The sequence below is a fragment of the Syngnathus scovelli genome, chromosome 14 (genome assembly GCF_024217435.2).
Source record: "Syngnathus scovelli strain Florida chromosome 14, RoL_Ssco_1.2, whole genome shotgun sequence".
Classification (NCBI taxonomy): Eukaryota; Metazoa; Chordata; class Actinopteri; order Syngnathiformes; family Syngnathidae; genus Syngnathus; species Syngnathus scovelli.
This window is the reverse complement of record NC_090860.1, coordinates 4945746-4973140: the sequence shown is the minus strand read 5'-3', so window position 1 is coordinate 4973140 and position 27395 is coordinate 4945746. Positions and strand designations below refer to the sequence as shown.

General features: G+C 52.1%; 2 protein-coding genes across 4 annotated transcripts; one reads left to right on the top strand and one right to left on the bottom strand.

The window, feature by feature from the left end:
• Window positions 1-4: 4 nt before the first annotated feature.
• hectd1 (HECT domain containing 1) lies at window positions 5-24389 on the top strand. 2 transcript variants are annotated; one of them, XM_049740207.2, is made up of 43 exons: window positions 5-181; window positions 8810-8948; window positions 9105-9256; window positions 9325-9559; window positions 9863-10090; window positions 10198-10482; window positions 10628-10898; window positions 11112-11188; window positions 11257-11355; window positions 11440-11554; window positions 11634-11808; window positions 11887-12025; window positions 12094-12264; window positions 12333-12555; window positions 12627-12890; window positions 12986-13197; window positions 13280-13423; window positions 14077-14171; window positions 14263-14368; window positions 14445-14579; window positions 14658-14797; window positions 14867-15079; window positions 15295-15405; window positions 15471-15637; window positions 15722-15898; window positions 17055-17921; window positions 18008-18229; window positions 18744-18877; window positions 18980-19136; window positions 19238-19308; window positions 19488-19561; window positions 19629-19683; window positions 19866-20085; window positions 20289-20499; window positions 20620-20821; window positions 20884-21021; window positions 21169-21626; window positions 21925-22083; window positions 22629-22707; window positions 22773-22866; window positions 23444-23594; window positions 23666-23810; window positions 23880-24389. In XM_049740207.2, the coding sequence occupies exons 3-43, from the start codon at window positions 9117-9119 to the stop codon at window positions 24015-24017; spliced, it is 7497 nt and encodes a 2498-aa protein (XP_049596164.1). In that variant the 5' UTR covers window positions 5-181; window positions 8810-8948; window positions 9105-9116; the 3' UTR covers window positions 24018-24389. The 2 variants fall into 2 exon arrangements, with proteins under 2 accessions (XP_049596164.1, XP_049596163.1); XM_049740206.2 differs by having other exon boundaries at window positions 6-181; window positions 19410-19561.
• On the bottom strand, window positions 24098-26334 carry ap4s1 (adaptor related protein complex 4 subunit sigma 1). 2 transcript variants are annotated; one of them, XM_049740282.2, is made up of 6 exons: window positions 26093-26334; window positions 25642-25746; window positions 25052-25138; window positions 24887-24955; window positions 24801-24812; window positions 24098-24711 (listed from the first exon to the last, which is right to left on the bottom strand). In XM_049740282.2, exons 2-6 carry the CDS (start codon window positions 25705-25707, stop codon window positions 24583-24585), a joined length of 363 nt encoding a protein of 120 aa, XP_049596239.1. In that variant the 5' UTR covers window positions 25708-25746; window positions 26093-26334; the 3' UTR covers window positions 24098-24582. The 2 variants fall into 2 exon arrangements, with proteins under 2 accessions (XP_049596239.1, XP_049596238.1); XM_049740281.2 differs by having other exon boundaries at window positions 25642-26333.
• Between the last annotated feature and the right edge of the window lie 1061 nt (window positions 26335-27395).

Below are 27395 nucleotides of genomic sequence, written 5' to 3'. Positions count from 1 at the left end.
CCGCTCCACTCCATTTCTTGCCACTGTTCGTGTGTGTTGTGTGCGCATGTGTTAGCGTGCGTGAATTTGTGTGTTGTTTTCCGGGCTGCCGTCCGCTCGGTCCACTCTGACCTCCTTGAAGCACCTCGCTGGAAACGGACGCAATCCACGGGTGTCGGTGATACTTTTCTCCTTCCCCGCGGTAAGGAGCGACTATCCCCCTCCCAACGTGCACACACGCACACGCACGCGCGCACACGTCAAGAAAAGCCAGGGTGAGTGTTCGGGCCGGCTCGTGTCTGCTATTCGGCGGCTGCATCGCGGCCTGCCGGCTCTCTTGGAACTCGAGACCCGAGGCATGAGTCCGAGGCCGCCCGTGTTTTTGTCCGCGGTCACCCCGACTAACCCCAAGCTTAACTCGTCACAGTCGCACTCGTTGTCGGTGGCTGCAGGTTTGGTAAAACACGTGCTTGGATTTAACACGCCAATATGACAACTTTATGTGAACATGTCACCAATTGTTAAGTCTGCTTAGTCCCCGGATAAGCTAGCGCGAAGCTTGCCACGAGCTAATCGGCTAACTCAATGCAATTCGCCCCTCTAATGTGCGTGGGAAAACTTATAAAACATGTGCACTTGTCCTCGTCAGTTGTTTTGGGTTTTTTCGAGTACTCGCGGTTTAGTCAAGTGGCTTGACAAGTGCGATTATGACGGAATGTTGTTGGTTGACGCTAGCGGCCCAGCAGTCTGAGATGGTAACATGCTAAAGCAACATGTACGCTTGCTGGAGCGCGTTTGTGACCACTAGTCAAGTGTGATGGAAGCGGCGAGGCGCCCACACGATAAAATGAAAATGTGCCAGCACAACAGGACAGCTATCTCGGTTTGTGCGGCCCCAGAATTTGCGTGCTTTCTGTGCAACACAATATCATCGTCTCATCATGTTGATTCGAGCAGGTCGCTTGCGCAAGTTGTCCCGGTGCTTTCTCGACCTCGTTATGAGCTGAGAACCTCGACTGGGTTGAGCGTAGTACGCAGATCAGCCCAAGAGCATCCCGGTGCGACAAGTATGGTTTTCGTGTCGTCTTTTAAAAAAACTGCAGCACGTTCTGAGATCTTAGCTGGAACCGTTTTCACCGATCTAACTTTTCCCAATTTTGTGCTTCCTGCATTTTTAAAAACCTGATGTCATCGCAGATGTCGCTAAACTCGGGTGACCAGATTTGGGTTTCTGAAAAAGAAGACACCTTTTTTTTTTTTTTTTTTTAGGGGGTGGGGGTCATTATTTTTGACTATTATTTGTGGGGTCGTTTGTGTCAATATAAGCAATTGTATTTATTGGCCTGAATAACACAAAACAAGATATGGACAATAACAAAAACATATTTACAAACAAAACAACATATATACCAACAAAAACATGTTTACACTAACAAAAATGTGTACACTAACATTTTTTAGTTTTATAGTGGTACACTAAGTTAAAAAAAAGACTAAAGAAATAGAGCCATCGGTGCACCATTTGAAGGAAAAAAAAAAGTCCTCCTCTTGAGGGGTGCGTTGGCACCTTTATTTGCCACAAACACATAAGTGCCTGCCTTGCATGTCAAGCACTCGGCTCCATAAGCATCACGACCCTGGTGAAAGCACCGGAAATCTTTTATTCAACTCCTCCGTACACGTGTATTTTTGTTTCGGCACTGCTTGTAGACACTCGGTGTAGACTGGCCAGCCCATCCTACTTCATAGCAGAGTGACTAGATTTGAGGAGAAGGGCGTGACTTATTTGCGAACGATACTGAAAAACCTGGAATTGAGTGAAATGGAACGGAGTGGCAATTCTATTGACAATGTACTGTACATGTATTATGTTTGAGGCAGTCCAATAAAATCCCGGACGATTTTGAAATTCCCCCCGGAGATTTTTTTAGGTCTCAAAAGTAGAACATGTCCGGGAAAAAGAGGACGTCTGGTCACCCTACGCTAAACTTAGAAAGTGATAACCGATTTGTGGTTATAACACCGGAGAGCTGTGTCAAGGTCACTCTTTGTAGGGAACTGGGACTCAACTCCCAAATTTCGCCTCGTGGTTTTGGACAAGTCTCCGTTTCGATCAAGGACAACGCATGATAGTGACCTCTGAACTGATCTTTCTGTCTGAGGTGTGTTAAGAGTGGACTTGTCCCAATAGTCTTGTCCAAAATTAATCTGGGCCGGCGATCTTAAATAGCAAAGTACGCAAGCAAAATGTCATCGAGTCGCTTGACTTGATTTTAAAAGTGTCCCGACCGGAGACCATGGAAGCTGCTGCGAAGCTGTAAAACGGGTGTTCAAGTCGAGTCCTCGAGGGCCGCATTCCTACATGTTTTCCAAGTTTCCCTCGTTAAACACACCTGTGCAGGAGCCTGATCATTGAATCAGGTGTGTTTAACGAGGGAAACTTGGAAAACATGGAGGAATGCGGCCCTCGAGGACTGGACTTGGACACCCCTGCTGTAAAGCAACATGTACCGCACATGTTGGAATATGAGCAAAACTGTTAAAGCCCACATATCACGGTAATAAATTCTACTGTTTTACGTTTTACTCATTCAGTTGTGGTCTATATAAAGTGGAACAGCAATGCTTTTGTATGAATTCCTTGTTTTGATCGCAATACAGGTCCCTCTTTTCTACTTGTTCTGAGGTGCAGCTCAGAGCAAGCCATTCTGGTGCAGTCTCTTTAAGTGCAAATGAGATGCTTCACACCCCACATGCCGCAAGATGTGCCTCTCCCTTTCCAGTCGACATATTTGTAGTTTTTTTTAGCCGAGGTAGTGATTACTTGCGCTGCAAACTCTTTGATTGATTAATAGATGTCAACGGAAGAAGACTTGTCCATACATACTACATAACACGTAACATGTAATAAATCCCCTCACAATGTTTATGAACACGTCTTGTAAACAAGCACTGCAGTTAACATATTATTGTGTTCCCCAAGAATAAAACAGCACCTTCGATGCAATATGGCTTGTCACAATTACCCCAGAGTTACTATTTTTAGAACAGCGAATTGCGCATGCGCCGTGGTTGGACAAACACAAGAGCCGCACAGGTAGTGAACGGCTGGAGCACAAAGGACCAACTCGCTATTTTTCTATCAGAAATAACATTAACGGACCTACATATCATGGTTACAACCAAACACTACTGCTTTGGTGTCTGCCGGACCGACTCGGGATATATGAGGGGAGTTTTCTTCATATCTTTTCCAAAGCCGTGGATAAGCTTTCGCTGGGTAGAAGCTTGTAAACGGCAGAGGTTTACAGTAAATAATTTCACCAAACACACATATATGTATATACTAATGCTATGAAAACCAGTGCATAGACACTCAATATTATTAAAGTGAAATACAGTTTATTAGTTTATTATTTTTGTGTCATCTCAAGCTTACCGCTTTACTGTGCGTCATTTCCATAGAACAGGGGTCACCAACACGGTGCCCGCGGGCACCAGGTCGCCCGTGAGGACCGCATGTGTCGCCCGCAGAACTGTTCTAAAATTAGCTCAAATAACGGCACTTGTCAGTGAGCTGCATCTATTTATTTTACAGTCAAACCTTGGTTTTTGAACGTCCTGGTTCTCGAAATAATGGGAATTCGAACAAAAAAATCGAGACTTTTTTGCTTCTGTTGTTGAACAAAATTCGGAGGTCGAACCTCGCATGATGAGCCGGGAGGACCCGAGAAAACCCGACTGCGCGGACCGGATGCCGACTGACTCCGTTGTTATTGTATTTTCGTTACTTTGAGGATTGTATTAACCCCTAATCATGCCTCAAAAGAAAGCAAGTGGGAGCAGTAAAGCCATCCTAAAACACAAAGACGCTCTTAAAGCAATGCGACAGTGCAGTTGCGCGATCGGACCAAATTAAGCTCCCTGCGCATTGAAGTCCACTTAAATTTTGGAAAGTACATCAGGACTTTAAAAATATTTTCTAAATTTTAGCGATGGCTCTGTCACAATAATGCAACCAGCGCGGAACAGTTGCGCGGTCAGCGACACGCTACTGTTGCGCATTCGGCGGTGCGCTGCAGTTGCGCGATAGGACAAAATTAAGCTCCCTGCGCACTTAGGTCCACTTAAATTTTGGAAAGTACATCAGGACTTTAAAAATATTTTCTAAATTGCAGCGACGGCTCTGTGACAATAATGCGACCAGTGCGGTGCAGTTGCGCGGTGGGCGGCGCGCTACAGTTGCGCGTTCGGCGGTGCGCTGCAGTTATGCGATCGGACAAATATGCGCAAATGAAAAAATGCTTTAAAAAGGCGTTTTTTGTTGTCTTGAAACGGATTAATTTTTTTCCATTACAGTGGAGCCTTGGATTTTGAACGTTCCGGTTCTCGAACAAATCGGTATTCGAACAAAAAATTTGAGATTTTTTTTTTTGCTTCGGATGTCGGACGAAATTCGGTTGTCGAACCTCGCGAGATGAGCCGAGAGGACCCGCATGCCAACTGACTCCGTTCGTTATTACATTCTTGTTACACTGAGGATTGCATCAACTCTAATCATGCCTCCAAAGGAAGCAAGTGGGAGCAGTAAAGCCATCCTAAAACACAAAGATGCTCCTAAAGCAATGCGACAGTGAGTGCCCGACGCGCTGCGGTTGCACGATCGGACCATATTAAGCTCCCTGCGCACTGAAGTCCACTTAAATTTTGGAAAGTACATTAGCACTTTAAAAATATTTTCTAAATTTCAGCGACGGCTCTGCCACAATAATGCGACCAGCGCGGTGCAGTTGCTGTCACGTCTCGTCCCCAACTGCTCCACTGTGTCTGTTGTCTTGGTTTCTGTCTGTATGCTCGCCCCTCCCCTCCTGTGTGCCCATGATCAGTGTGATTGTTCCCACCTGCCTCTCGTTACCTGTCGTGTATAAAAGTCCTGTCTCCCCCTCAGTCCCTGTCGGATCATTGGTTTTGGTTGCTGTCGTTCGGGGTTGTCGTGCTGTCTTGATGCCGTCATGTCCTGCTGTCTTCTTGTTCCACGTCCCGGTCAGTCAGTCAAGTTATTGTTTAAGTCATGTCAGTTTACCGAGTCTGTATTTTGAGTTGCTTCAATAAACCCTGGTCCAAGCTGCACTTGGTCGTCCTGCTCCATGCTACACCCGACTGTGACAGAATGATCCGACCACCAAAACGACCAGCGCTTGGACCACCCTTCACCACCAGCTCCCGCTGCGACGCCCGATCCACATCCGAGCATGTTCCAGCGCCATGGGCTTGCAGCCGCCATCGGATCTTGCTCCAGCGACGCCGGAGTCACGGCCGCCATCGGAATTCCCCCCCGGCGCCATCAGCTCCGCGACCGTCGTCGGACTTCGCTCCCGCGACGCCGGACCCGCGGCCGCCATCGGAGTTCCTCCCGGCACCATCGCCTCTGCGACCGTCGTCGGACTTCGCTGCCGCGACGCCGGACCCGCGGCCGCTATCGGAGTGCCCCCCGGCGCCATCGGACTCGCGGCCACCACCGGGCTCCATCCCAGCGTTGCAGGACCTGCGGGCGTCGCCAGATTCCAAGCCAGCTGCGTCGGACCCGCGATCGTCCCTGGCTCCACTCCCACTGCTGCGGCGCGTGATGGCTCTTGCCGCCGCGCACAGCCCCGCCTTCCGAATGCCGCCGATCACGGTACAGACTTTGTGAGTGGCCGCCGATCGCGGTACAGACTTCCGGAGTCGCCGCCAATTGCCGTACGGACTTCCTGAGTTGCCGCCGATCGCGGCACAGACTTCCAAGTCGCCGCCCGAGTGCGGTTCGGTTCCCCAAGTCGCCGCCCGAGCGCGGTTCTGTTCCCCGAAGTCGCCGCCCGAGTGCGGTTCTGTCCCCGAAGTCGCCGCCCGAGTGCGGTTCTGTCCCCGCAGTCGCCGCCCGAGTGTGGTTCTGTCCCCGAAGTCGCCGCCCGAGTGCGGTTCTGTCCCCGCAGTCGCCGCCCGAGTGCGGTTCTGTCCCCGAAGTCGCCGCCCGAGTGCGGTTCTGTCCCCGAAGTCGGCGCCCGAGTGCGGTTCTGTCCCCGAAGTCGCCGCCCGAGTGCGGTTCTGTCCCCGAAGTCGGCGCCCAAGTGTGGTTCTGTCCCCGAAGTCGCCGCCCGAGTGCGGTTCTGTACCTCAAGTCGCCGCCCGAGTGCGGTTCTGTCCCCGAAGTCGCCGCCCGAGTGCGGTTCTGTACCCGCAGTCGCCGCCCGAGTGCGGTTCTGTCCCCGAAGTCGCCGCCCGAGTGCGGTGCGGTTCGGTTCCCCAAGTCGCCGCCCGAGTGCGGTGCGGTTCGGTTCCCCAAGTCGCCGCCCGAGTGCGGTTCTGTTCCCCAAGTCGCCGCCCGAGTGCGGTTCGGTTCCCCTAGTTTTTTTTTTTTGGGACGTCAGGAGCCGTCCCTTGTGGGGGGGGTTCTGTCACGTCTCGTCCCCAACTGCTCCACTATGTGTCTGTTGTCTTGGTTTCTGTCTGTGTGCTCGCCCCTCCCCTCCTGTGTGCCCATGATCAGTGTGATTGTTCCCACCTGCCTCTCGTTACCTGTCGTGTATAAAAGTCCTGTCTCCCCCTCAGTCCCTGTCGGATCATTGGTTTTGGTTGCTGTCGTGTCGTCTTCATGTCCTTTTGGTTCCTGTCGGTGTCAAGAATGTTTTCATTGGGAAGTCATTTTGTTTTGTTAAGTCACGTCAGTTTACCGAGTCTGTATTTCGAGTTCCGCCAATAAGCCCTGGTCCAAGCTGCACTTGGTCGTCCTGCTCCATGCTCCACCCAACCGTGACAGTTGCGTGGTCGGCGACGCACTACGGTTGCGCGGTCGGCGCTGCGCTGCAGTTGCGCGATCGGACAAAAATGCGCAAATTAACAAATGCTTAAAAAACGTGTTTTTTTTTTTGCTTGGAACGGATTAATTTTTATTGCATTATTTTATAATAGGAAAATATGATTCGGAATTCGAACGATTCACTTCTCGAACAGCCTTCTGGAACGGATTGTGGTCGAAAACCGAAGCTCCACTGTATTTGTAATGGGAAAAATAGATTCGGAATTCGACCGATTCGCTTCTCGAACCGCCTTCTGGAACGGATTGTGGTCAAAAACCAAGGTTTGACTGTATTTTTGTTATTCTTGTTAAAATCACACTTACATGTGAACTGGAAATGACAATAATAACACATAGTGAAAGCCAAATTGAGCAAATTGGCTGTTTCAGAAGTGTGTGTCAAACTGGTAGCCCTTTGCCCAGGAAGTAGTTCTCGGTTTAAGAAAGGTTGGTGACCCCTGCCATAGATTGAAGGAACTGAACCATCAATGAAATGAAGTCTTTCGACAAATCCTTCTCTATACTGACAAAATATTTCTGAAACACTCCTTAACAAGCAGGACTTTGCCCACAGACGTGGGAACACTGCTTGAAAAATGAAATTTGATCAGGCACTTCTTTGAGATTCTGATGTTGTGCAATGATTTGGTTTGATTGATGCATCCAACAACGGAATATTTTGATCTCTCCACTTCGGCATCCTTGAGTTGTTTGAACTACAAAAGCCTCACCGAGTTATAAACAAGGCGGATTCGTTTTAAACATGGCGGATTCGCGAATCACTGCTTGAAAAATTAAATTTGACCAGGCACTTCTTTGAGCTTCTGATGTTTAGGGATATTGCAATGATTTGTGTGGATTGATACATCCAACAACGGAACATTTTGATCTCTCCACTTCGGCTTCCTTAGGTTGTTTGGACTACAAAAGTCTCTGAGAGTAATAAAGATGGCGGATTCGCGAACCTGCCATGTTTATGACTCGGATTTACGTTTGCCAAACACTCATTACCTTGTTTGGTTTGTCTAGCCCCAACGGATGTGATGTAATAGATAAAAATACATAATAGAAAACGGAGAAAACTGAACAGAGTAAAAAAATAGCCCCTCAAACAGATCATAAAAGTATCTCTGCTGCACCTGGAGGGATATACAGTGATCCCTCGCTACTTCACGGTTCGTTTATCGCGGCTTCACTACATCGCGGATTTTTTTTTTCCAAATTAAAAAAACATTTAAAAGTCAAAATAAAACCTATAAATTGAGGAAACGTGTTTAACCTTTAGGACAATGTAGTATTGCTCCAAATGTTCGTTTACATTCCTTTAGAAGTCAGTTTTCGCGTGTTAGCGCGATCACGAATTAGCATCTTTCCGCTAACTCGTTATACTTCTTGTTGGTGACCGCACTTCACGGATTTCACTTATTGCGGCTAGTTTTTGGAACCAATTATTCGTGATAAACGAGGGATTACTGTGTTACACCTTTCTACACTCTTGGAGACCCTAAATACACATAAAAAATAATTTAAAAGCAAAAAATAGTGGATTTTCCATTATATGTAATGTTTAAATCACAAGAGAGAGAGGGAGAGATAATCTTTCTATAACAATAACCAATTCTTCGCGGAAATGCATGATTTGTCATGGTTTCTGGGGTGCTGGTGTTTTTAGAGGCATATTTTCAGTTCAAAGTTGAATAGTAAATTGGGGGGGGGGAAACAAAAAGAAGAGAAGAGAAAAGGGTCATCAGCGCCTACCGGCAGCATGCGGTGCTCATAAGAAGCAAATCTGATTCGTTGCTGCAGCTCTTCCGGACTTAAACTAAAGCCGCCATCCAAATCTCCCAGCATGCCCTTCCATGACCACCCCCTCCCCCACAATGCATTGCATCGGAAATTAACATTCCCCACTGGCCATTTACTTGCCAGAGTAAAAGGCAGTGACAACTTTCAGAGACCAACATCTTTGATGGAACATTTGCGTGTGTATGCCAGGCCGTGCGCTTGATGTCCCAAAATTCCCTGCGAGAGCAGCTTCCCGCTTCCCGCTTCCCGCTTCCTGCTGGCTTGGATGAATCCCAAACAGCCCGAGCAGCGCGAGCACTGATTGGCCTAGAGCCATCCAGGTGGGTGGGTAGGTAGCTCACCTTTTCTTTCTTCTTTGTTTGTTTTGTGTTGCGTGGTCAAGAGCCCCAGCGTGTGTGCTACATTATGCTTGCCCTATTTTGTTGTTTCTTAAAGTGGCTAGTTTGTTGATTTTTGCGCAAAGCCGTATGTTTTGACATTTCAGCGGTGAGGTGCGATGGCAGACGTGGACCCCGACACCCTGCTGGAGTGGCTCCAGATGGGTCAGGGCGATGAGCGCGACATGCAGCTTATTGCGCTCGAGCAGCTCTGCATGCTGCTGCTCATGTCTGACAATGTGGACCGATGCTTCGAAACGTGAGTGGGGGGGCCGGGGAGGGGTTAGGGTTCTCATTGCTCAAGGATGCATGCCGGCCTTTGTCCAGGTGCCCCCCACGGACCTTCCTACCGGCGCTGTGCAAGATCTTCCTGGACGAGAGTGCCCCCGACAACGTTCTGGAGGTGACGGCCCGGGCCATCACATACTACCTGGATGTGTCTGCTGAGTGCACGCGCAGGATCGTTGGTGTGGACGGCGCCATTAAATCCTTGTGCAACCGCCTGGTGGTGGTGGAGCTCAACAACAGGACCAGCAGGGATCTGGCCGAGCAGTGCGTCAAGGTGAGGCGGGGCGCCGAAGGCTAACATACGGGCCTTCTCGCCATTTACTTGTTTGGAAGAGAATAAAATCAAGTTTTTGTTTAGGTTTGACTAAGGCCCCACATACTTGCAGATCTAACCCCCCCCCCCCAGTAGCCGGGCTCCAACATATAATGGAGTGAGCTAGATTAAAGGCGATTGGGAGTGTTTAGTAGCGCGAGTTGCACTTTGTGTTGTACTGTTGCTAAAAGATTGACTGAGTGCTGTGTTGCATATGGAGCCTCCCAAGCTGATCCAGTCAATGGAGTGGACTTGTTGTTGTAGGTCCTGGAGTTGATTTGCACCAGGGAATCTGGTGCCGTGTTTGAGGCGGGCGGCCTGAACTGTGTGCTGAGCTTCATTCGCGACAGCGGCCACCTGGTGCACAAAGACACGCTGCACTCAGCCATGGCGGTGGTGTCGCGCCTCTGTGGCAAGATGGAGCCCCAGGACGCTTCCCTGGAGACCTGCGTGGAGTCTCTGTCCAGCCTCCTCAAGCACGAAGACCACCAGGTCTGCCCCGTCTGCTCGACACAATTCCAAGCGACTGCAGTTGCTCAGGCAGATTGTATTGGTTTTCCGGGAAGGCCGGCTTGATTGAATTGTCTGCTTGCGCTCAGGTGTCGGACGGCGCCCTGCGCTGTTTTGCCTCACTGGCCGACCGCTTCACACGTCGTGGCGTGGATCCGGCCCCACTGGCCAAGCACGGTCTGACGGAGGAGCTCCTGTCGCGCATGGCAGCAGCGGGTGGTGGCGCCGCGCCGGGCCCCTCCTCCGCCTGCAAGCCTGGCCGCCCATCGGCTGGCGCCGCCCCCTCCACCCCCGACTCCAAGCTCAGCAACCAGGTGTCCACCATCGTCAGCCTGCTGTCCACGCTGTGCCGAGGCTCGCCGCTCGTCACGCACGTACGTCCTCGTGCTGCTCCAGCTCATGGGATTACCTCTGCCGACCGCTGGCCGGCTCTCCTGTCCCTCAGCACATGCCCTCCTCCTCAAACTCGATGAGGCTCAGTTCAGCTCGAGGCTCACTGCAGTGTTTTGACGCCAACAGGACCTGCTACGCTCCGCGCTGCTCAACTCCATTGAGTGCGCACTGGGCGGGGATGAGCGTTGCGTGCTGGACACCATGCGCCTGGTGGACCTGCTGCTAGTGCTCCTGTTTGAGGGCCGCAAGGCGCTTCCCAAGTCCGCGGTGGGGTCCTCCAGCCGCATCCCCTGCCTGCGGCGCCTGGACAGCTCGGGAGAACGATCCCACCGGCAGCTCATCGACTGTATTCGCAGCAAAGACACGGACGCGCTCATTGACGCCATCGACACGGGAGGTGAGGGCGCCGGCCGAGGACGGCGTGGCTGTACAGACTCGCCAGGGCTTTTTAAGTTAAATCGGCAATGTTCTTGCAAGAAGGTGCCCGAGCACCGTCTCATGGCGGCACACACAGAAGTCGAGGCGCTTTTGTCACAAATCTGGGCATTTGATAGGCTCCATAAAAGGGCGGCATTGGTGCGACTGAAATGAGATTTTAAACTGTTGGCAGCCTTCGAGGTGAACTTCATGGACGACGTGGGTCAGACCCTCCTCAACTGGGCGTCTGCCTTCGGCACGCAGGAAATGGTAAAGGAGCCACAAAGCTCTGCGCAAACGTGCCTGCTATTGATCCCACCACTTTTGCTCGCCAACAGGTGGAGTTCCTGTGTGAGCGTGGTGCAGATGTCAACCGAGGACAGAGGTCGTCTTCGCTGCACTACGCTGCCTGTTTTGGGCGGCCGCAAGTGGCTAAGGTAGCAAGCCGACGCTGTGGAAGGCGCCGCTCAACAGCGCCTGGTCTAAATGGTGCGTGCATGTGTTCGTGCACTTGTACGCAGACTCTGCTTCGTCACGGCGCCAATCCTGACCTGAGGGATGAGGATGGAAAGACCCCCCTGGATAAGGCCAGGGAGCGAGGCCACAGCGAGGTCGTGGCCATACTGCAGTCTCCGGGTCAGTCTCACACGTGGCGAGAAAAGAACCGCCATAGCATTTTCCCGACCTGACGGGTGCGTGTTTGCGTGTGCGTCAGGTGACTGGATGTGTCCGGTAAACAAGAGTGACGACAAGAAGAAGAAAGACTTCAGCAAGGAGGAGGACGAAGGAGGCGAGCCGAAAGGAGACCCCGAAATGGCGCCAGTATACCTGAAGAGACTGTTGCCTGTTTTTGCACAAACCTTCCAGCAGACCATGCTGCCTTCCATCAGGTGAAATTGCTCACCTGATTGGCTCACTAGACATACTTTTTCCAGTGACTTACTCCCTCAAGTGTTTGTTTGTATCAGGAAAGCCAGCCTGGCCCTGATCCGAAAGATGGTCCACTACAGCAGCGAGTTGCTGCTGAAGGAAGTCTGCGACGGCGAGGCGGGCCACAACCTGCCCACTGTTCTGGTGGAGATCAGCGCCACCGTGCTGGACCAGGAGGTAACGCCGTCTTGCTATATGCATGGAGCGGGCCCCAATGAAACGAACGCCTTTCTCCCCCGACCCAGGATGACGACGATGGACACCTGCTGGCGCTGCAGATCATCCGAGACCTGGTGGACAAAGGGGGAGATGTTTTTCTGGACCAGCTGGCCCGACTGGGCGTCATCAACAAGGTGTCCACTCTGGCCGGACCCACGTCAGACGACGAGAACGAGGATGAGGTCAAAGCTGAGAAGGTGCGTCGAGGGAGTGAGGAAGGGTGACGGACAGCGGAAGACTTTGACCCATAAGTGTGTGCGCACAGGAGGAGGAAGCCCAGGAGGATGCCCGGGAGATCCTTCAAGGAAAGCCTTACCACTGGCGGGACTGGTCCATCATCAGGGGCCGGGACTGCCTTTACATCTGGTCGGACGCCGCCGCCCTAGAGCTGTCCAATGGCTCCAATGGCTGGTTCCGCTTCATCCTTGACGGCAAGCTGGCCACCATGTACTCCAGCGGCAGCCCCGAGGGCGGCTCCGACAGCTCTGGTAATGCCAAAACCAGCCGTACAAGAACAAAAGCCGCTTGAGTGATTTGACCTCCTTTTTTTTTTCCAAAGAGTCTCGCAGCGAGTTCCTGGAGAAGCTTCAGCGTGCCAGGAGTCAAGTGAAGCCCGTCACGTCCAGCCAGCCAGTCCTGTCCGGTCTGGGTCCCACCAAACTGACGGTGGGCAACTGGTCACTGATGTGCCTGAAGGACGGCGAGATCGCCATTCACAACTCGGACGGCCAGCAGGCCACCATCTTGAAGGAGGACCTGCCCGGCTTTGTGTTCGAGTCCAACCGGGGAACCAAACACTCCTTCACCGCCGAGACCTCGCTAGGTGAGAAGGCTCTTGTCTTCATTTCGGAGGATGAGGCAACAATGTGCATCAAGCTGAGGGAGCTCCAACACCGGCTGCTCTGCTGTTTTGTGCAGGTTCAGAGTTTGTGACGGGTTGGACGGGCAAACGGGGTCGCAAGCTCAAGTCCAAGCTGGAAAAGACCAAGCAGAAAGTGAAGAGCATGGCGAGGGAGCTGTATGACGACCACTTCAAGGCGGTGGAGAGCATGCCCAGGGGCGTTGTGGTCACCCTCCGAAACATCTCCACGCAGCTGGAGTCCTCCTGGGAGCTGCACACCAACAGACAGGTACTCAGCGTCACGCCTTGTCAGCGCCCCGATGCCACTGACAATAACCTTTGTCATTGTGCATGCCTGCGTTCCATGTCAGTGCGTTGAAGGTGAGAACACGTGGAGGGACCTGATGAAGACGGCCCTGGAGAACCTGATTGTGGTGCTCAAAGACGAGAACACTATTTCACCCTATGAGATGTGCAGCAGCGGCCTGGTGCAGGCCCTCTTCATCGTGCTCAACGTCAGTCACGCAGGCACAAAGGCACTCTTTGGCGCACTTGTGCACACACACACACACGCACGCACGCACACACATACACACACACACGCCCCCCCCCCCCCACACACACACACACACACACTGCCGCCATCCGACAATTAGCTATCCCACTCAAACTTGTGTTGAATGAGCAGGTATGTGGATTATAAAAATTATATTGACAATTTTGCTCAGGTAAAGAAGAAGCAGAAATACAAGTGTTTGCTTTTCATCAGGTAATCATGATATAGATAAATATTTGTGCTAAGAAATATGCCACGATTGTGGTCACAAGTCGAAGAGATGTGACGACGCGCTGCCTGAAGGAAAAAGCGTGCTGAGGCATGGCTGTTCCTTTCTTTGGATACGTTGCCTTTGTTTTGAAGTCGGCGTTGGCTCCAACAGTAACACGTGGGTGTTGCCGCGTTCGGCTTGACCGTTGCCTGCCTGAACATAAGCACTTAGGCCAGGCAACCTCAATCCAGGTACTCATTATTGGGGGATTCGGATAACACAAAATTTTCCGTAGACTTAGTCTCACGCAAACACTGTTGCGCAAGCTGAGCCGCGCTGTTGCTCACGGTCATCAGGTTACACAAACACTCACACACAATCGACGGCGCTACTTTGTTCAGAGTGTTGACGTGGACCCGAAACCCGATCGGAAGCCTTTAATGGAGAGGATCAACGTCTTCAAGGCGGCCTTCAGCGAGAACGAAGACGACGAAAGGTAACGATGTGATGGGCCGGACCTCCCATAACAAAGCAACGTTTGTGTGAGCAAAAGTCACTATGAAGAATGCGTCTGTGTTTACGCGCAGCCGGCCAGCCGTCGCCTTAATCCGTAAGCTGATTGCTGTCCTGGAGTCCATCGAGCGGCTGCCGCTGCACCTGTATGACACTCCCGGCTCTGCCTACAACCTGCAGGTGGGTCACGCACTCTCAACGGTTCCACAGTCGGTTGTTACAGTCACGTTGGCCACCCTCCGCGTCGCCTTCTCAGAGCCTGACCAGACGCCTACGCTTCCGCCTGGAGCGAGCGCCGGGCGAGACGGCCCTGATCGATCGGACAGGCCGCATGCTCAAGATGGAACCGCTGGCCACCGTGGAGTCTCTGGAGCAATACTTGCTCAAGATGGTCAGCCCGCAGTCGACCCGGTGCTGGGCGCCACCCTGCCGGATTCTCATTTCTGGCTCTCCCTCGGCGTGAGCACAGGTGGCCAAGCAGTGGTACGACTTTGAGCGCTCCTCCTTCGTCTTCGTCAGGAAGCTGCGGGAAGGCCAGAGCTTTGCCTTCAGGCATCAGCACGACTTTGACGAGAACGGCGTCATCTATTGGGTCGGAACCAACGCTAAGTAAGTCGTGGCCGCTTACATTCGCCGTTGGCCATGACGCCAGCCGTCAACGGATCAGTTGCTCCGCAGGACGGCCTACGAGTGGGTCAACCCCGCCGCCTACGGGCTGGTGGTGGTGACGTCGTCGGAAGGGCGCAACCTGCCTTATGGCCGTCTCGAAGATATCCTCAGTCGGGACGGCTCCGCCCTCAACTGCCACACCAACGACGACAAGAACGCCTGGTTCGCCGTCGACCTCGGCCTCTGGCTCATCCCCTCGGCTTACACCTTGAGACACGCCAGGTACGCGAGCCAAACAAAGACGCCCTGGCCAATCGGAATGGGCTTCAGCTGGCCTTGGTGACGTATTCGCATTCTTCCACAGTTTGCTGTTCTGCAGTTTAGTTATTTTTGTTTGTCCCTGCAAGTTCTACGCATGCCTCCCTGTAAGGTCGATAGGAAAGAAGCCTTTTTGCCGTCACGCTGCTGTCATCTGCTCATTCTTTGTCCCGGTTCAGGGGTTATGGGCGCTCGGCGTTGAGGAGCTGGGTCTTCCAGGTGTCCAAAGACGGTCAGAACTGGAGCACGCTATACACCCACGTGGACGACTGCAGCCTCAACGAGCCGGGGTAAGCTTTTTTGGCACGTGACAGCGGCCACGCAAGATGCTTCCGTGACCAATTTGCGTGTTCAGGTCGACAGCCACTTGGCCTCTGGACCCGTCCAAAGACGATAAGCAGGGCTGGAGGCACATCCGCATTAAGCAGATGGGCAAGAACGCCAGCGCCCAGACGCACTACTTGTCTTTGTCGGGCCTGGAACTCTACGGCACAGTCACTGCCGTTTGCGAGGACCAACTAGGTGAGCACCTCAGCATGGCCGCAAGTGCGACTCCATTGAGGCTTACGATGGCGACGCGCGACACTTTACTGCTGACCCCCGCAGGCAAAGCCGTGAAGGAGGCCGAGGCCAACCTGCGGCGCCAGCGCCGCCTCTTCCGCTCTCAAGTGATGAAGTACATCGTGCCGGGCGCGCGGGTGGTGCGCGGCATCGACTGGAAGTGGCGTGACCAAGACGGAAACCCGGCCGGCGAGGGCACCGTCACCGGAGAGGCCCACAATGGTAAGAACAGCTGGCGCAGATGAAGCTTTGTCGCGCACCCAAAAGAGAAAAAAATCTATTGGCTGCCGGGGCCACACGGTTGTAACGCAAGCCAATTATGCACCTGCTCTGCTCGTCTTCCCGAGGCTCCTCCCCTTGCTCAGTTTGTTGCCGTGAAGGATGATGATCTCAAATGTCTTCTGCTGTTTGTTCATGTGCTCCCCGTCACCGGACCACAATGGCGCTCGAGCCGCCTGTTTGTTTAAGGCTGCACCCATAGACGCGCGCCCGGCTGTGGCAAAGCTTCACCGTGGGTGGCAACGCCTCATTTGAGACGACTCTTGTTGGCGGCGCATGCGCATGGTATCATTTTGCCCTTGACTTTGTGGCTCGGTTGTTGAAGAACGTAGCCCTGCCGTCTTGAGTTAATTTTATATCACAAGCTGAATGTTGAAATCGGTTCTAGTATATGTCCATTTTAGTCCAGTCTTAAAAAAGATAAACATTGGATGTACAACATACGAGGAGCTGGTTTTTGTCAACGGGGATGAAATAAGATTACATTGCTGCTTTGAGATACGGGTAAAAATCTCCAAACGTTTGTATCGCACTTCTTTTTTACCAGTCACAGTTGAGGAATATAGACCCATTCTCGTATGTCGCCGTTGAATGCACAGTTGGTGCCGCTCGTCAGCCTATATGTGCGTCGTGTGTTAGCATGAAGACATTCAGCTTCGACTGGAAGCGGCACAAAAGGGCTCATTTTGCAAGTCAAGGGGGCGGCAACGACTGGATGGCTTGTCTGTTGGTAAAGTTGGGCTGCAAGTATCTCAAGGCACCAGTTTACAAATGAACAGGACTTGTTGCGGCTCTCTGATCGAAAATCGCTTTGCGTAATTTTTCCAGGTCAGTTGGTCACATTGGATGTTACGAATGCAAACGGGTTTAATCAGACCCCCGCATACACGCAGTCGTCTATGTTGGTGGCCTTAACGGGCCGGCGCTGTGGTCCGGTGCTATTTGTTGGTCGTATGCGCCTCGTTCTCTTTTTCTCTCGTTCCTTCTTTTTCGTTCAGTCTGTAGCTCGCTCCCTCCCTCTCTCTCTTTCACTCTGGCCTTCTCTGCCGGTTCTCTGACATCCATGCGTGCGTGTCCTCCTATGTCTCTGTCCATCCAGGCTGGATTGATGTAACCTGGGATGCCGGCGGCTCAAACTCTTACCGTATGGGCGCCGAAGGGAAGTTTGACCTCAAGCTTGCTCCGGGGTACGACCCCGAGTCGGCTGCCTCAGCACCGTCACCCAAACCTGTCTCATCCGCTGTTTCAGGCCCCGCCTTTGGCGCGCTGGGACCCTCCCTGACCCCGGCAGCCGGCGGCGGCAACTCCGCGTCCACGCCGTCCTCGTGGAGCAGTCTGGTGAAAAATAACTGTCCAGACAAGGGCGGGGCCTCAGCGCTAAGCGGAGCCGGCTCTTCCAGCCGCAAGGGCAGCAACAGCTCCGTGTGCAGTGTGGCCTCCTCCTCAGACATCAGCCTGAGCTCCTCCCTTGGAGGGCGGCCGGACAAGCGGACCGATGGGCCTTTCCCGGGCTGCGGGGAGGGCAGTGGCGCCATAGGCGGGGCCGGCTCCGAGGGCCGGCGGCAGGAAGCCGTCGTGGTACTGCCCTCGGCCGCGGAGGGTGCCGACGGCACCAAAGACCCATCCGACCCGGCGGCAGCCATCTCCATGGGCCTGGTCAGCGTGAGCTCGCCGGACGTAAGCTCTGTCTCAGAGTCCCCAAGCAAGGACGCGCCTCCCCAGAGGCCTTTGTGCTCTGCCGCCAATGCCCGCCTCTCGGTCAGCTCGTTGCTGGCGGCCGGTGCCCCTATGAGCTCCAGCGCCAGCGTGCCCAATCTGTCGTCACGCGAGGCCAGCCTCATGGAGTCGTTTGTGCGCCGTGCGCCCAACATGTCCCGCACCAACGCCACCAACAACATGAACCTGAGCCGCAGCAGCAGCGACAACAACACCAACACGCTGGGCCGCAATGTCATGAGCGCGGCAAGTAAGTTGCCGGGATCCAAACGACTCGACCTGCGAGGGCTCGCTTGTTGAAATATGAACCATCCTTGCCGCCGTGTGCCTTGCCAGCATCTCCCCTCATGGGCGCCCAGAGCTTCCCCAACCTCACCACCACAGGCACCACCTCCACCGTCACCATGTCCACGTCCATCGTCACCAGCAGCAACAATGTCGCCACGGCGACCACTGGTCTGTCGGTGGGACAGATGCTCAGCAACACCTTGACCGCCAGCCTCACCTCCACATCCAGCGAGAGCGACACAGGGCAGGAGGCTGAGTTCTCGCTCTATGGTCAGTTTGCGCATTTTTAGCGAGGGTCGCGTCATCCTTAAGTCGCAGCAGTCCGGCTAATTGTCGGCCGAGTTTCCTCACGTAGTCGATGTTGGGGTAAGCTAGCCGCATTAGCTCGCTCACTGTCGTCATTATTGTAGCCTTCGCTGTTTGAAATTTGGATTCTATTCTAATTGTTGGGCCCCGTTTCCGTAGGCAATACCTTAGGGCAGGGGTCTCAAAGTCCAGTCCTCGGGGCCGCATTCCTACATATTTTCCAAGTTTCCCTTGTTAAATACACCTGTTTCAAATGATCAGTTCATCCTCACGTTCTGCAGCAGCCTGATAATTGAATCAGGTGTGTTTAACGAGGGAAACTTGGAAAACATGTAGGAATGCGGCCCCGAGGACTGACTTTGAGACCCCTGCCTTAGGGGATTTGAGTAGAATTCCTAATAATGGTTGGGTTCTGTTTGGCTCTTGCCAAACTCCCCTCATTGGGAGTTTTTTTGATTGAGTGCGGCTTCTCGTGCAGACTTCCTGGACAGCTGCCGCGCAAACACACTACTGGCCGAGCTGGAAGACGAGGAGGACCTGCCAGAGCCCGATGACGATGACGACGAGAACGAGGACGATAATCAAGAGGATCAGGAGTATGAGGAGGTCCTGGTATGCCAACAAAGTGGCCGCCGCACCCACCCGCTCGTTCGGCAGCACCTACGAAGAGATCCAGCAAACGGGCAGTGAGCGCGCTCTGCCGCCCTTCCGCAGGAGGAGGAGGAATACGAGACCAAAGGTGGTCGCAGAAGGACGTGGGACGACGACTTTGTCCTCAAGAGGCAGTTCTCGGCTTTGGTCCCGGCCTTCGACCCTCGGCCCGGAAGGACCAACGTACAGCAGACCACCGACCTGGAGATCCCCCCACCGGGTAAGCAAAGATCCCACCCCTAGGCCGTCTTTGTTTTCACCCAAAGCCAATAATGTCTGCTCCGCTCTCTCTTAACGTTCTCTCATGGTCGTGGCTTTCAGGGACTCCTTGCTCAGAGGTGCAGGAGGAGGTGGAGTGCCCTCCGTCCCCACACCTGGCCCTCACTCTCAAGGTAGCTCTTTGTGGCACGCCTCTGACGCTGATGAGCAGGCTTATCCCTGCTTATCAGCACTTTCTAAGCTCGCACTTTCTCTCTCGCTCTCTCTCTCGCAGGTGGCGGGTCTGGGCGCAACACGGGAGGTGGAACTTCTTCTGTCCGACTACAAGTCCACCATCTTTTTCTACGTGCAGCGGCTGCTGCAGCTCTCGTGCAACGGCGCCGTCAAGACAGACAAGCTGCGGCGCATTTGGGAGCCAACTTACACGTGAGAGCATACCACGAGCTTCCGGCAGCGGCGTGCACGTGTCTTGACGCTTTTGTCCTTGCCTCAGGATCATGTACAGAGAGCTGAAAGACGCAGACAAGGAAAAGGAAAGCGACAAGACGGTAACTATTGCCACACGCTGAGACCAATAAAAATGCAAAGCACCCGTGAATATTTGATTTGTATTTGGCGGAGGCGGCACGTCTAAATGGCACAATATTTGGTTCCAACGGAGCACAATACGCAAAGCATAAATATGCGCCAAGTCGCGCCCTCACCGTAACCATGCGCTGGTTGCCTTCAGGACTTGTGTGAGCACAGCGTGGGCCGCAGTGGTGGCCCGAGTCCCGGCACCTCGCCAAGCGAGCGCGGCGGCGACATCTTGGCCCGTGGCGGGGAGGTGGCTCAGGCCAAGGCGGGCTCAGCGCACAGCGCCTGCAGCGTGGAAGATGTCCTGCAGCTGCTGCGCATCCTCTACATCATCGGGGGAGACGGCACCTCCAATGCCCGCACGCTGCAAGAAGGTTGGCACGCAACTTTATCATTGGCATTTTTGGCTCACCCTTTAGGATTCGGTGCCTGCTATTGAATGACTGTGGAAGTTGATGCCGGTGAATGCCATTGGTTTACGTATGCAAGTTAGCTGCCCAACCCAAACATGGGAAGGGGGCCAATCATTCCACATTAGCCTCAGCGTGACCTCACCTGAACGACTGCCTGTGCGCAGACGCGGACGAGCTGCAGTTCAACGCCTCGCCAGAGGAGTTCACCAGCAAGAAAATCACCACCAAGATCCTGCAGCAGATCGAGGAGCCTTTGGCGCTGGCCAGTGGCGCGCTGCCTGACTGGTGCGAGCGCCTCACCTCCAAGTGTCCTTTCCTCATCCCCTTCGAGACCAGACAGCTCTTCTTCACCTGCACTGCCTTTGGAGCCTCCAGGTGAGACCCACGCTCACTGCTCGAGACCCATTCGGCAATTCCAGATCAGAGTTATCGGAGAATTGTGACGGGAGGAGCCAGGAGTGTGTCAATGTCTTGTCTCGCGTGCATGTACTGCAGGGCCATCGTGTGGCTGCAGAACCGCCGTGAGGCCACCATGGAGCGGTCGCGGGCATCCACTGCCGTCCGCCGGGATGACCCCGGTGACTTTCGGGTGGGCCGTCTCAAGCATGAGCGCGTCAAAGTGCCCCGAGGTGACACCATGATGGAGTGGGCCGAGGCCGTTATGCAAATTCACGCTGACAGGAAGTCCGTGTTAGAGGTGAGCGCTCGCTGCTCGCCTGCCTGCCTGCGTTCTGTATTTGACACACGTGTCTCGTCCAGGTGGAGTTTCAAGGAGAGGAGGGCACTGGTCTGGGACCCACTTTGGAGTTTTACGCTTTGGTGGCGGCGGAATTCCAGACCACCTCCTTGGGAATTTGGTTGTGTGACGACGACTTCCCCGACGATGAATCCAGACAGGTCGCCATGGACTTATTTTTTTGTCTCTCTTATTGGGTCTCACACTCACTAACGAGCTCTCACCATTTTCACACGCACGCTCACTCACTGGTGCAGTTTTACAATGTTGCCACGCTAACGCTAAGCTAACGTCCCTCTGTGTGACAGGTGGACCTGGGTGGTGGCCTTAAGCCTCCAGGCTACTACGTGCAGCGTTCCTGTGGCCTCTTCCCTGCGCCGTTCCCACAGGACAGCGAGGAGCTGGAGCGCATCAGCAAGCTCTTTCGCTTCCTGGGCGTCTTCCTGGCCAAGTGCATCCAGGACAACCGGCTGGTGGATCTGCCCATCTCGCAACCCTTCTTCAAGCTGCTCTGCATGGGCGACATCAAATCCAACATGAGCAAGCTGCTCTACTCGTCGCAGGGCACCGCCGACCTGGAGCGCTCGCCGCCGTCCGACGTGCACTCTGAGGCGTCCACCGAGGAGAGGCGGGAGACCTTCTTGGTGGGGAGCTTCGACGACGACTCCAAGTCAGAGTTCATCATGGACCCGCCCAAGCCCAAACCCCCCGCCTGGTACCACGGCATCCTCACTTGGGACGACTTCCAGCTGGTCAACCCGCACAGGTGTCCTCGCGCGCGCCTCCAGCCGCTGCACTTGCTTATTGTTGCTGTTGTGCTGTCACCAACCAGGTCATGCCCCTTAAAGGCACACACAAGTACTGCAGTATGGGTGACTTTTAGTTTGTTTTAAACTACTGTTTGCGTCACATGGTACATACTGTAGTTCATCATATAGACATTGTTTGATTCAAAAATCTTGCTTAAAATTTGGTTTCCATGACGTAGATTGGATTAGCAATTGAGGGGGTGGTGTTGCCACATGAGGCCAAAATAAGCGCATTCTCTCGTCGACCAATCACAGGGCCAGCTTTCTGAAGGAGGTCAAGGATTTGGCGGTGAAAAGGCGGCAGATCCTGACCTGTAAAATTCTGTCCGAGGACGAGAAGAACACGCGACTGCAGGATCTGACGCTTCGGAACCCCCTGGGCTCTGGACCCTCGCTCGGCATTGAAGACCTCGGGTGACTTGAGACCCCAACTGTCACAAACACACAAATGTGCACACAAACACACACGTTCATCCGATGCTCAGTAAGTGTAAGCTGTAGCTGCTGCCTTAAAATTTGCATTTATCCTCGGAGGATAAACAATACATGGCTGTGAATATTATTTTGTGTTTCCATGTAGTGTTTGGCTCTCTTTTTAATATTTGTTGCTGAACAGGTCACCACTGTGGCATTGACGCTAGTTTTGTTAGCCTGTCAGTGGCGTTTTCCATTGCGCATCAGCGTTAAGCTAGCTGACGTTTGTAAATCAAAACGGTGGCCTTACTCACGTCTCTTCATTGACGCTAGTTTTGTTAGCCCGTCAGTGGCGTTTTCCATTGTGCATCAGTGTTAAGCTAGCTGACTTTTGTAAGGCAAAAATGGTGGACTCACTCGCGTGTCTCCATTGATGCTAATTTTGTTAGCCTGTCAGTGGCGTTTTCCATTGCGCGTCAACGTTAAGCTAGCTGACTTTTGTAAGGCAAAACGGTGGCCTTACTCGCGTGTCTCCTCCCACGCAGGTTGAACTTCCAGTTCTGTCCATCTTCCAAAGTTCACGGCTTCTCGGCTGTGGACCTCAAACCCAACGGAGACGACGAGGTAAGCATGCCTGTTTTACGTGCAAACGCGCTGCATCTGGCTAACACCCGTGTGGGTGTGTGTAGATGGTGACCGTGGAGAACGCTGAGGACTACGTGGAGTTAATGTTTGACTTCTGCATGCACATGGGCATACAGAAACAGATGGAGGCCTTCAGAGGTACGCACATGCTTGTGTATGTACTAACTTCCACAAGGAATTTAGTTGTCAGAAATGAAGTAGTTAAAGTAAGTTGTGTTTTTTGTTAGCTAATTAGTTGTTTATTTTATACTTACTTGGTTGGACCAACGGTTTAGAGTGGATTAGAAAAGTTGGTTTCTCTGAACGCTAATGCTGGCTGTCACCGGTAATTAGCTGCTTTTTAGGAAGGGACGTCAAAGGTTAGCACAATGTGAAGGGATGGGCCACATGCCTATTTGAGGAAACCGCTCGTTTCTCTTGTCGATGCGCTTTTCCCCCTTGTTACATGTGGAAAAGAGAGACACCATACAAACACATCCGGATGGCTTTTTGCTTTGTTCCTGAATGTTCATTGCCCTTAAAAAAATGACGCACTAGGGTTGCCAACTCCCTGAAGACTAGATAATGAATTTGTGATTTTGTTTCTTAGTGGGGGTTTTTCAGCTACGTGAGTAGTCGTTTGAGTGCTTAATTACAAACACACCATTTAGCTGGTTACTTGGTTAGTTAGCCAGCTAGTTAGTGATTTGCCGGTGCTGTGGTGCCTTGCCATCAGAGGGTTTCAACTGCGTTTTCCGGATGGAGAAGTTGAGCTCATTCAGCCACAAAGAAGTTCAGATGATCCTGTGTGGCAACCAGTCGCCTTCGTGGACTTCTGATGACATCATCAACTACACTGAGCCAAAGCTGGGCTACACCAGAGACAGGTCCCAACAACTTGCCCGTCCTCGGGTGGGTGGGTCGTGAAAATGTTCCCCTTTGTTTTTGCCACACTCAGCGCGGGCTTCCTGCGCTTCGTGCGCGTCCTGTGCGGAATGTCGTCGGACGAGAGGAAAGCCTTCCTGCAGTTCACCACTGGCTGCTCCACGCTGCCTCCTGGAGGCCTGGCCAACCTGCACCCACGCCTCACCATCGTCAGAAAGGTAAGCGCCCAAAGTCTCCGTCCACAAGGCTGCTCCATGAGACTGCAACTTTTTGACCTTTGCCCTCAGGTGGACGCGACGGACTCGAGCTACCCGTCGGTTAACACGTGCGTTCACTACCTGAAGTTGCCCGAGTACTCATCCGAGGATATCATGAGGGAACGTCTGCTGGCTGCCACCATGGAGAAGGGCTTCCACCTCAACTGATGACCTGGTGGGTTGGTGGTGGTGGGGTCGGTCTCCCCACAGCCATTCTCACCCACCCGCTATGTGTGTGGATGTGCGTGTCCTGTCTTTCCCTGTTTTGCGACCACATTTTGATTTTTTTGGGCTTTTGTTTTTAGCCTTTGATTGCTTTGTGCGTGCGTGGTGGTTCTTTCCAGAGACACAAACACTGGTCATTTGTTCATTCTTTTTGTCTGTGTGCGAAGGGTAAACAGAAAAAAAAATCCTGTATTTTCTTTGTATATTATAAACATTTATTTAACTCAAGTTGCAGTTTGAGCTAAACAAATATTTTCAAAAATGTGTTTGCTCCATAAAAAAAGGATCATTAAAATGTTTGCAAGGTAAAAAGAATCTTTTGAATCTTTTCATTTTTTTTTTTTTTTTTTTACTTTGCACCACTTTACATTTGAGCACTTTAAGTGTGATTGACCATAACAGCAATTAAATGACAAAGAACCATCCTTTGTTATTACGACCAAAAGCGTAGCAGCTGACGTGTTGGTGAAAAAAAAAATTAAAAATTCCAGTTTATCTCCTTTTGGCATCAGCCGTCGGCCATCTTGTCCAGGGCATTGAGTAGGCCGAGGACGTTGCTCTTACTGGTCTCCACGACACGTCCGTTCTGGATCATCTCGTCCAGGATGATGTGAACGCGGTCGAGGTTGAACATAATCTGCGACACCAGCGACTCAAGGAACACCCATATTATTTTTTTGCACATTTTTACGCACTAGTTTGAGGTCACGTGACTTGAAAGGATACGTCCAGTTCGCTCTTCAAAGGTACAAAAAAGAAAAAAACATGGAAGTGGTAAACTACGGATGTGACTGACATCTTTACCAACTCACCACGTGGCTGAAGTATTTGTCGAGAACCTCCACAAAGTTCTGTACTAGCTCATAGATGGACAACTCGTTCTGCGGGAGCAAGAAAATCATCAGTCCTCACGCTAAGCTCAGCTACCGCGCGTGAGGACGAGTCACAGGTGAGGCGTGGAGCTGAAGGCGACCCACCTCATCCTCGGTGATGCCCATGGCGATGTAGAGGGCAGCGTACTGCCGGAAAACCACTTTCAAGTCTTGGTACTCCACAAAGGAACACTGGGAATGACAGACTGATTTGGCAAGGAAAGGAAGTGAACTGGGGACTGTTGGGAACACATTCACTAATCTCACAATTACTACATAAGGGCTGTTTTGTTCTTTTTTTTAAGGTAGAAAATCTGTGCAGCTGCCAACATACACAAATTCCATTGTGGGTTCCTGTTTGTAGATTTATTTTATTTATTTTGGGGGGTACAGTTAGTACTTAATTTGTGTGTTTCTGTATTTTGCTGATGGCTCTTGAATTCCCCCCCGGGATCAATAAAGTAGCTAGCTATCTCTAATTTTGTTTTGCAGCTTGTTTATTTTTGGTGTAGTTCCGCCGCTGATCACGTGATAGCAACAGTTTGTTGTCGTTTTTTCCTGTAGTTTTTGTATTGCATTTCTATTGTATAGTACTCCCGGATGTATATTCTCTATCCTCTGCAAAAAATTATGAATATTTACACCACCGGGGTTATTGCTAAGCCGAGTGCACGTGATGCACAGCAAGCGCTCACCTGGTCTCTATTGCGGCTTAGGCAGGCACGGACGACGTTGGCCTCCAGCGCCGTCCTGCAACTCATGTTGACGGGCTGGTAGTACCTGCAGAGTCGGGTCTGACCCTGGCGGTTCACCATCAGGATGAAGGTGATCATGCTTGACATTGATTGGCTGAAGCCTTCTGACGTTGATCGCAATGTCACCGACGACAACAAAGCAGTGGGGTTTTGAGGTTTTTCCAATTTTTGCGTCAAATTTTTGAAACACGTTACCTTGCTTTTGCAACTATTCCTCGAGTTTAAAAATAATGAGTTTAAATAAAAAGCATTAAGTGAGACATTGACGTGATTCTAATGCGAATTTGGGAGTGCGACTGCATCCGTTTCCCAGTGCAATGCATTAATAATGATAATTAATAGTATTTCAAAACACTATGTTGCATTGATTCCATAAATACTGTCAACCTACGGTCAGCTGCCTGGTAGCTTAGCAGCTACATGAGCTTTGTCAGATGAGTCCAAAAACGGCAACAATCAAGCTTGTACCGAAATCCGTTTAGGCTGTTCTAAAACAGAGTCAGTATCACCGAATTGCAGATCACATTTCCTTGTGAAAATGTTGAATATTTTGCTAACAAAACTCGCCAAAGGTTCGACTCGTGCCCAGCTCTAGTGTTGGCTCTTGAGTGAACGATTCGTTCAAAAGAACAACTCTTTTCAGTGAACGAGAGTGAACGAATCATTTCCTAAAGTGATTCGTTCTTCTTTCAGTTCATATGACTTCAACCAGTAGGTGTGCATTGAAGCTGGTGCCACCTCACCGTAAAACAAAACGAAGAAGAAAATGACATAGCTTCCTGTTCACAAACGAGTCGTGAATTGCATTTCCCGTACACCAACGAACGAATCTGTGAGTGAACGAATCAGTGAGTGATTTGCATTTCGGGTTCATCGCGAGAACGGATCAGTGAGGGAACGAATCCTGACTTTCCCGACTTCCCGTTCGCGAACGAGTATATGGGTTAAAGGGAAATGTGCTTTCGGGAGTTTGCAAATATATTTTAAGTTTGTGTTAAACTTATAATCATATTAATATTTAGTATTGGAGTGCTCGTGTGGATTGGTGGGTGGCGAAGAATGTGCAGGCAAACTGCATGAACTTGTTTTCGTTGAAGTGTTGTGGATAGGCCCAGACAGGGAGTACCGGACGAGAACACCTCAAGGTCGTTGAGAAACGAGAACAACAGCACGTCCATGTGGCCGGGCTTCGCGGGGAAATCCAACCACCTGACCTCAGCGATAACACCGACATGGGGAGGAGATGGCCATCGACCAATCATCTCACAATATTTTGCATGCTTTAATATTCATATTCCATCCATCCATCCATCCATTTTCTGAACCGCTTAGTCCCCACGGGGGTCGCGGGCGTGCTGGAGCCTATCCCAGCCATCATCGGGCAGTAGGCGGGGGACACCCTGAACTGGTTGCCAGCCAATCGCAGGGCACACAGAGACAGACAACCAATCGCACTCACACTCACACCTAGGGACAATTTGGAGTCTTCAATCAGCCTACCAAGCATGTTTTTGGAATGTGGGAGGAAACCGGAGTGCCCGGAGAAAACCCACGCGGGCCCGAGGAGAACATGCAAACTCCACACAGGGAGGGCCGGAGGTGGAATCGAACCCGCACCCTCCTAACTGTGAGGCGGACGTGCTACCCAGTGCGCCACCGAGCCGCCCTAATATTCATATTGTGTTTCTTTAAAA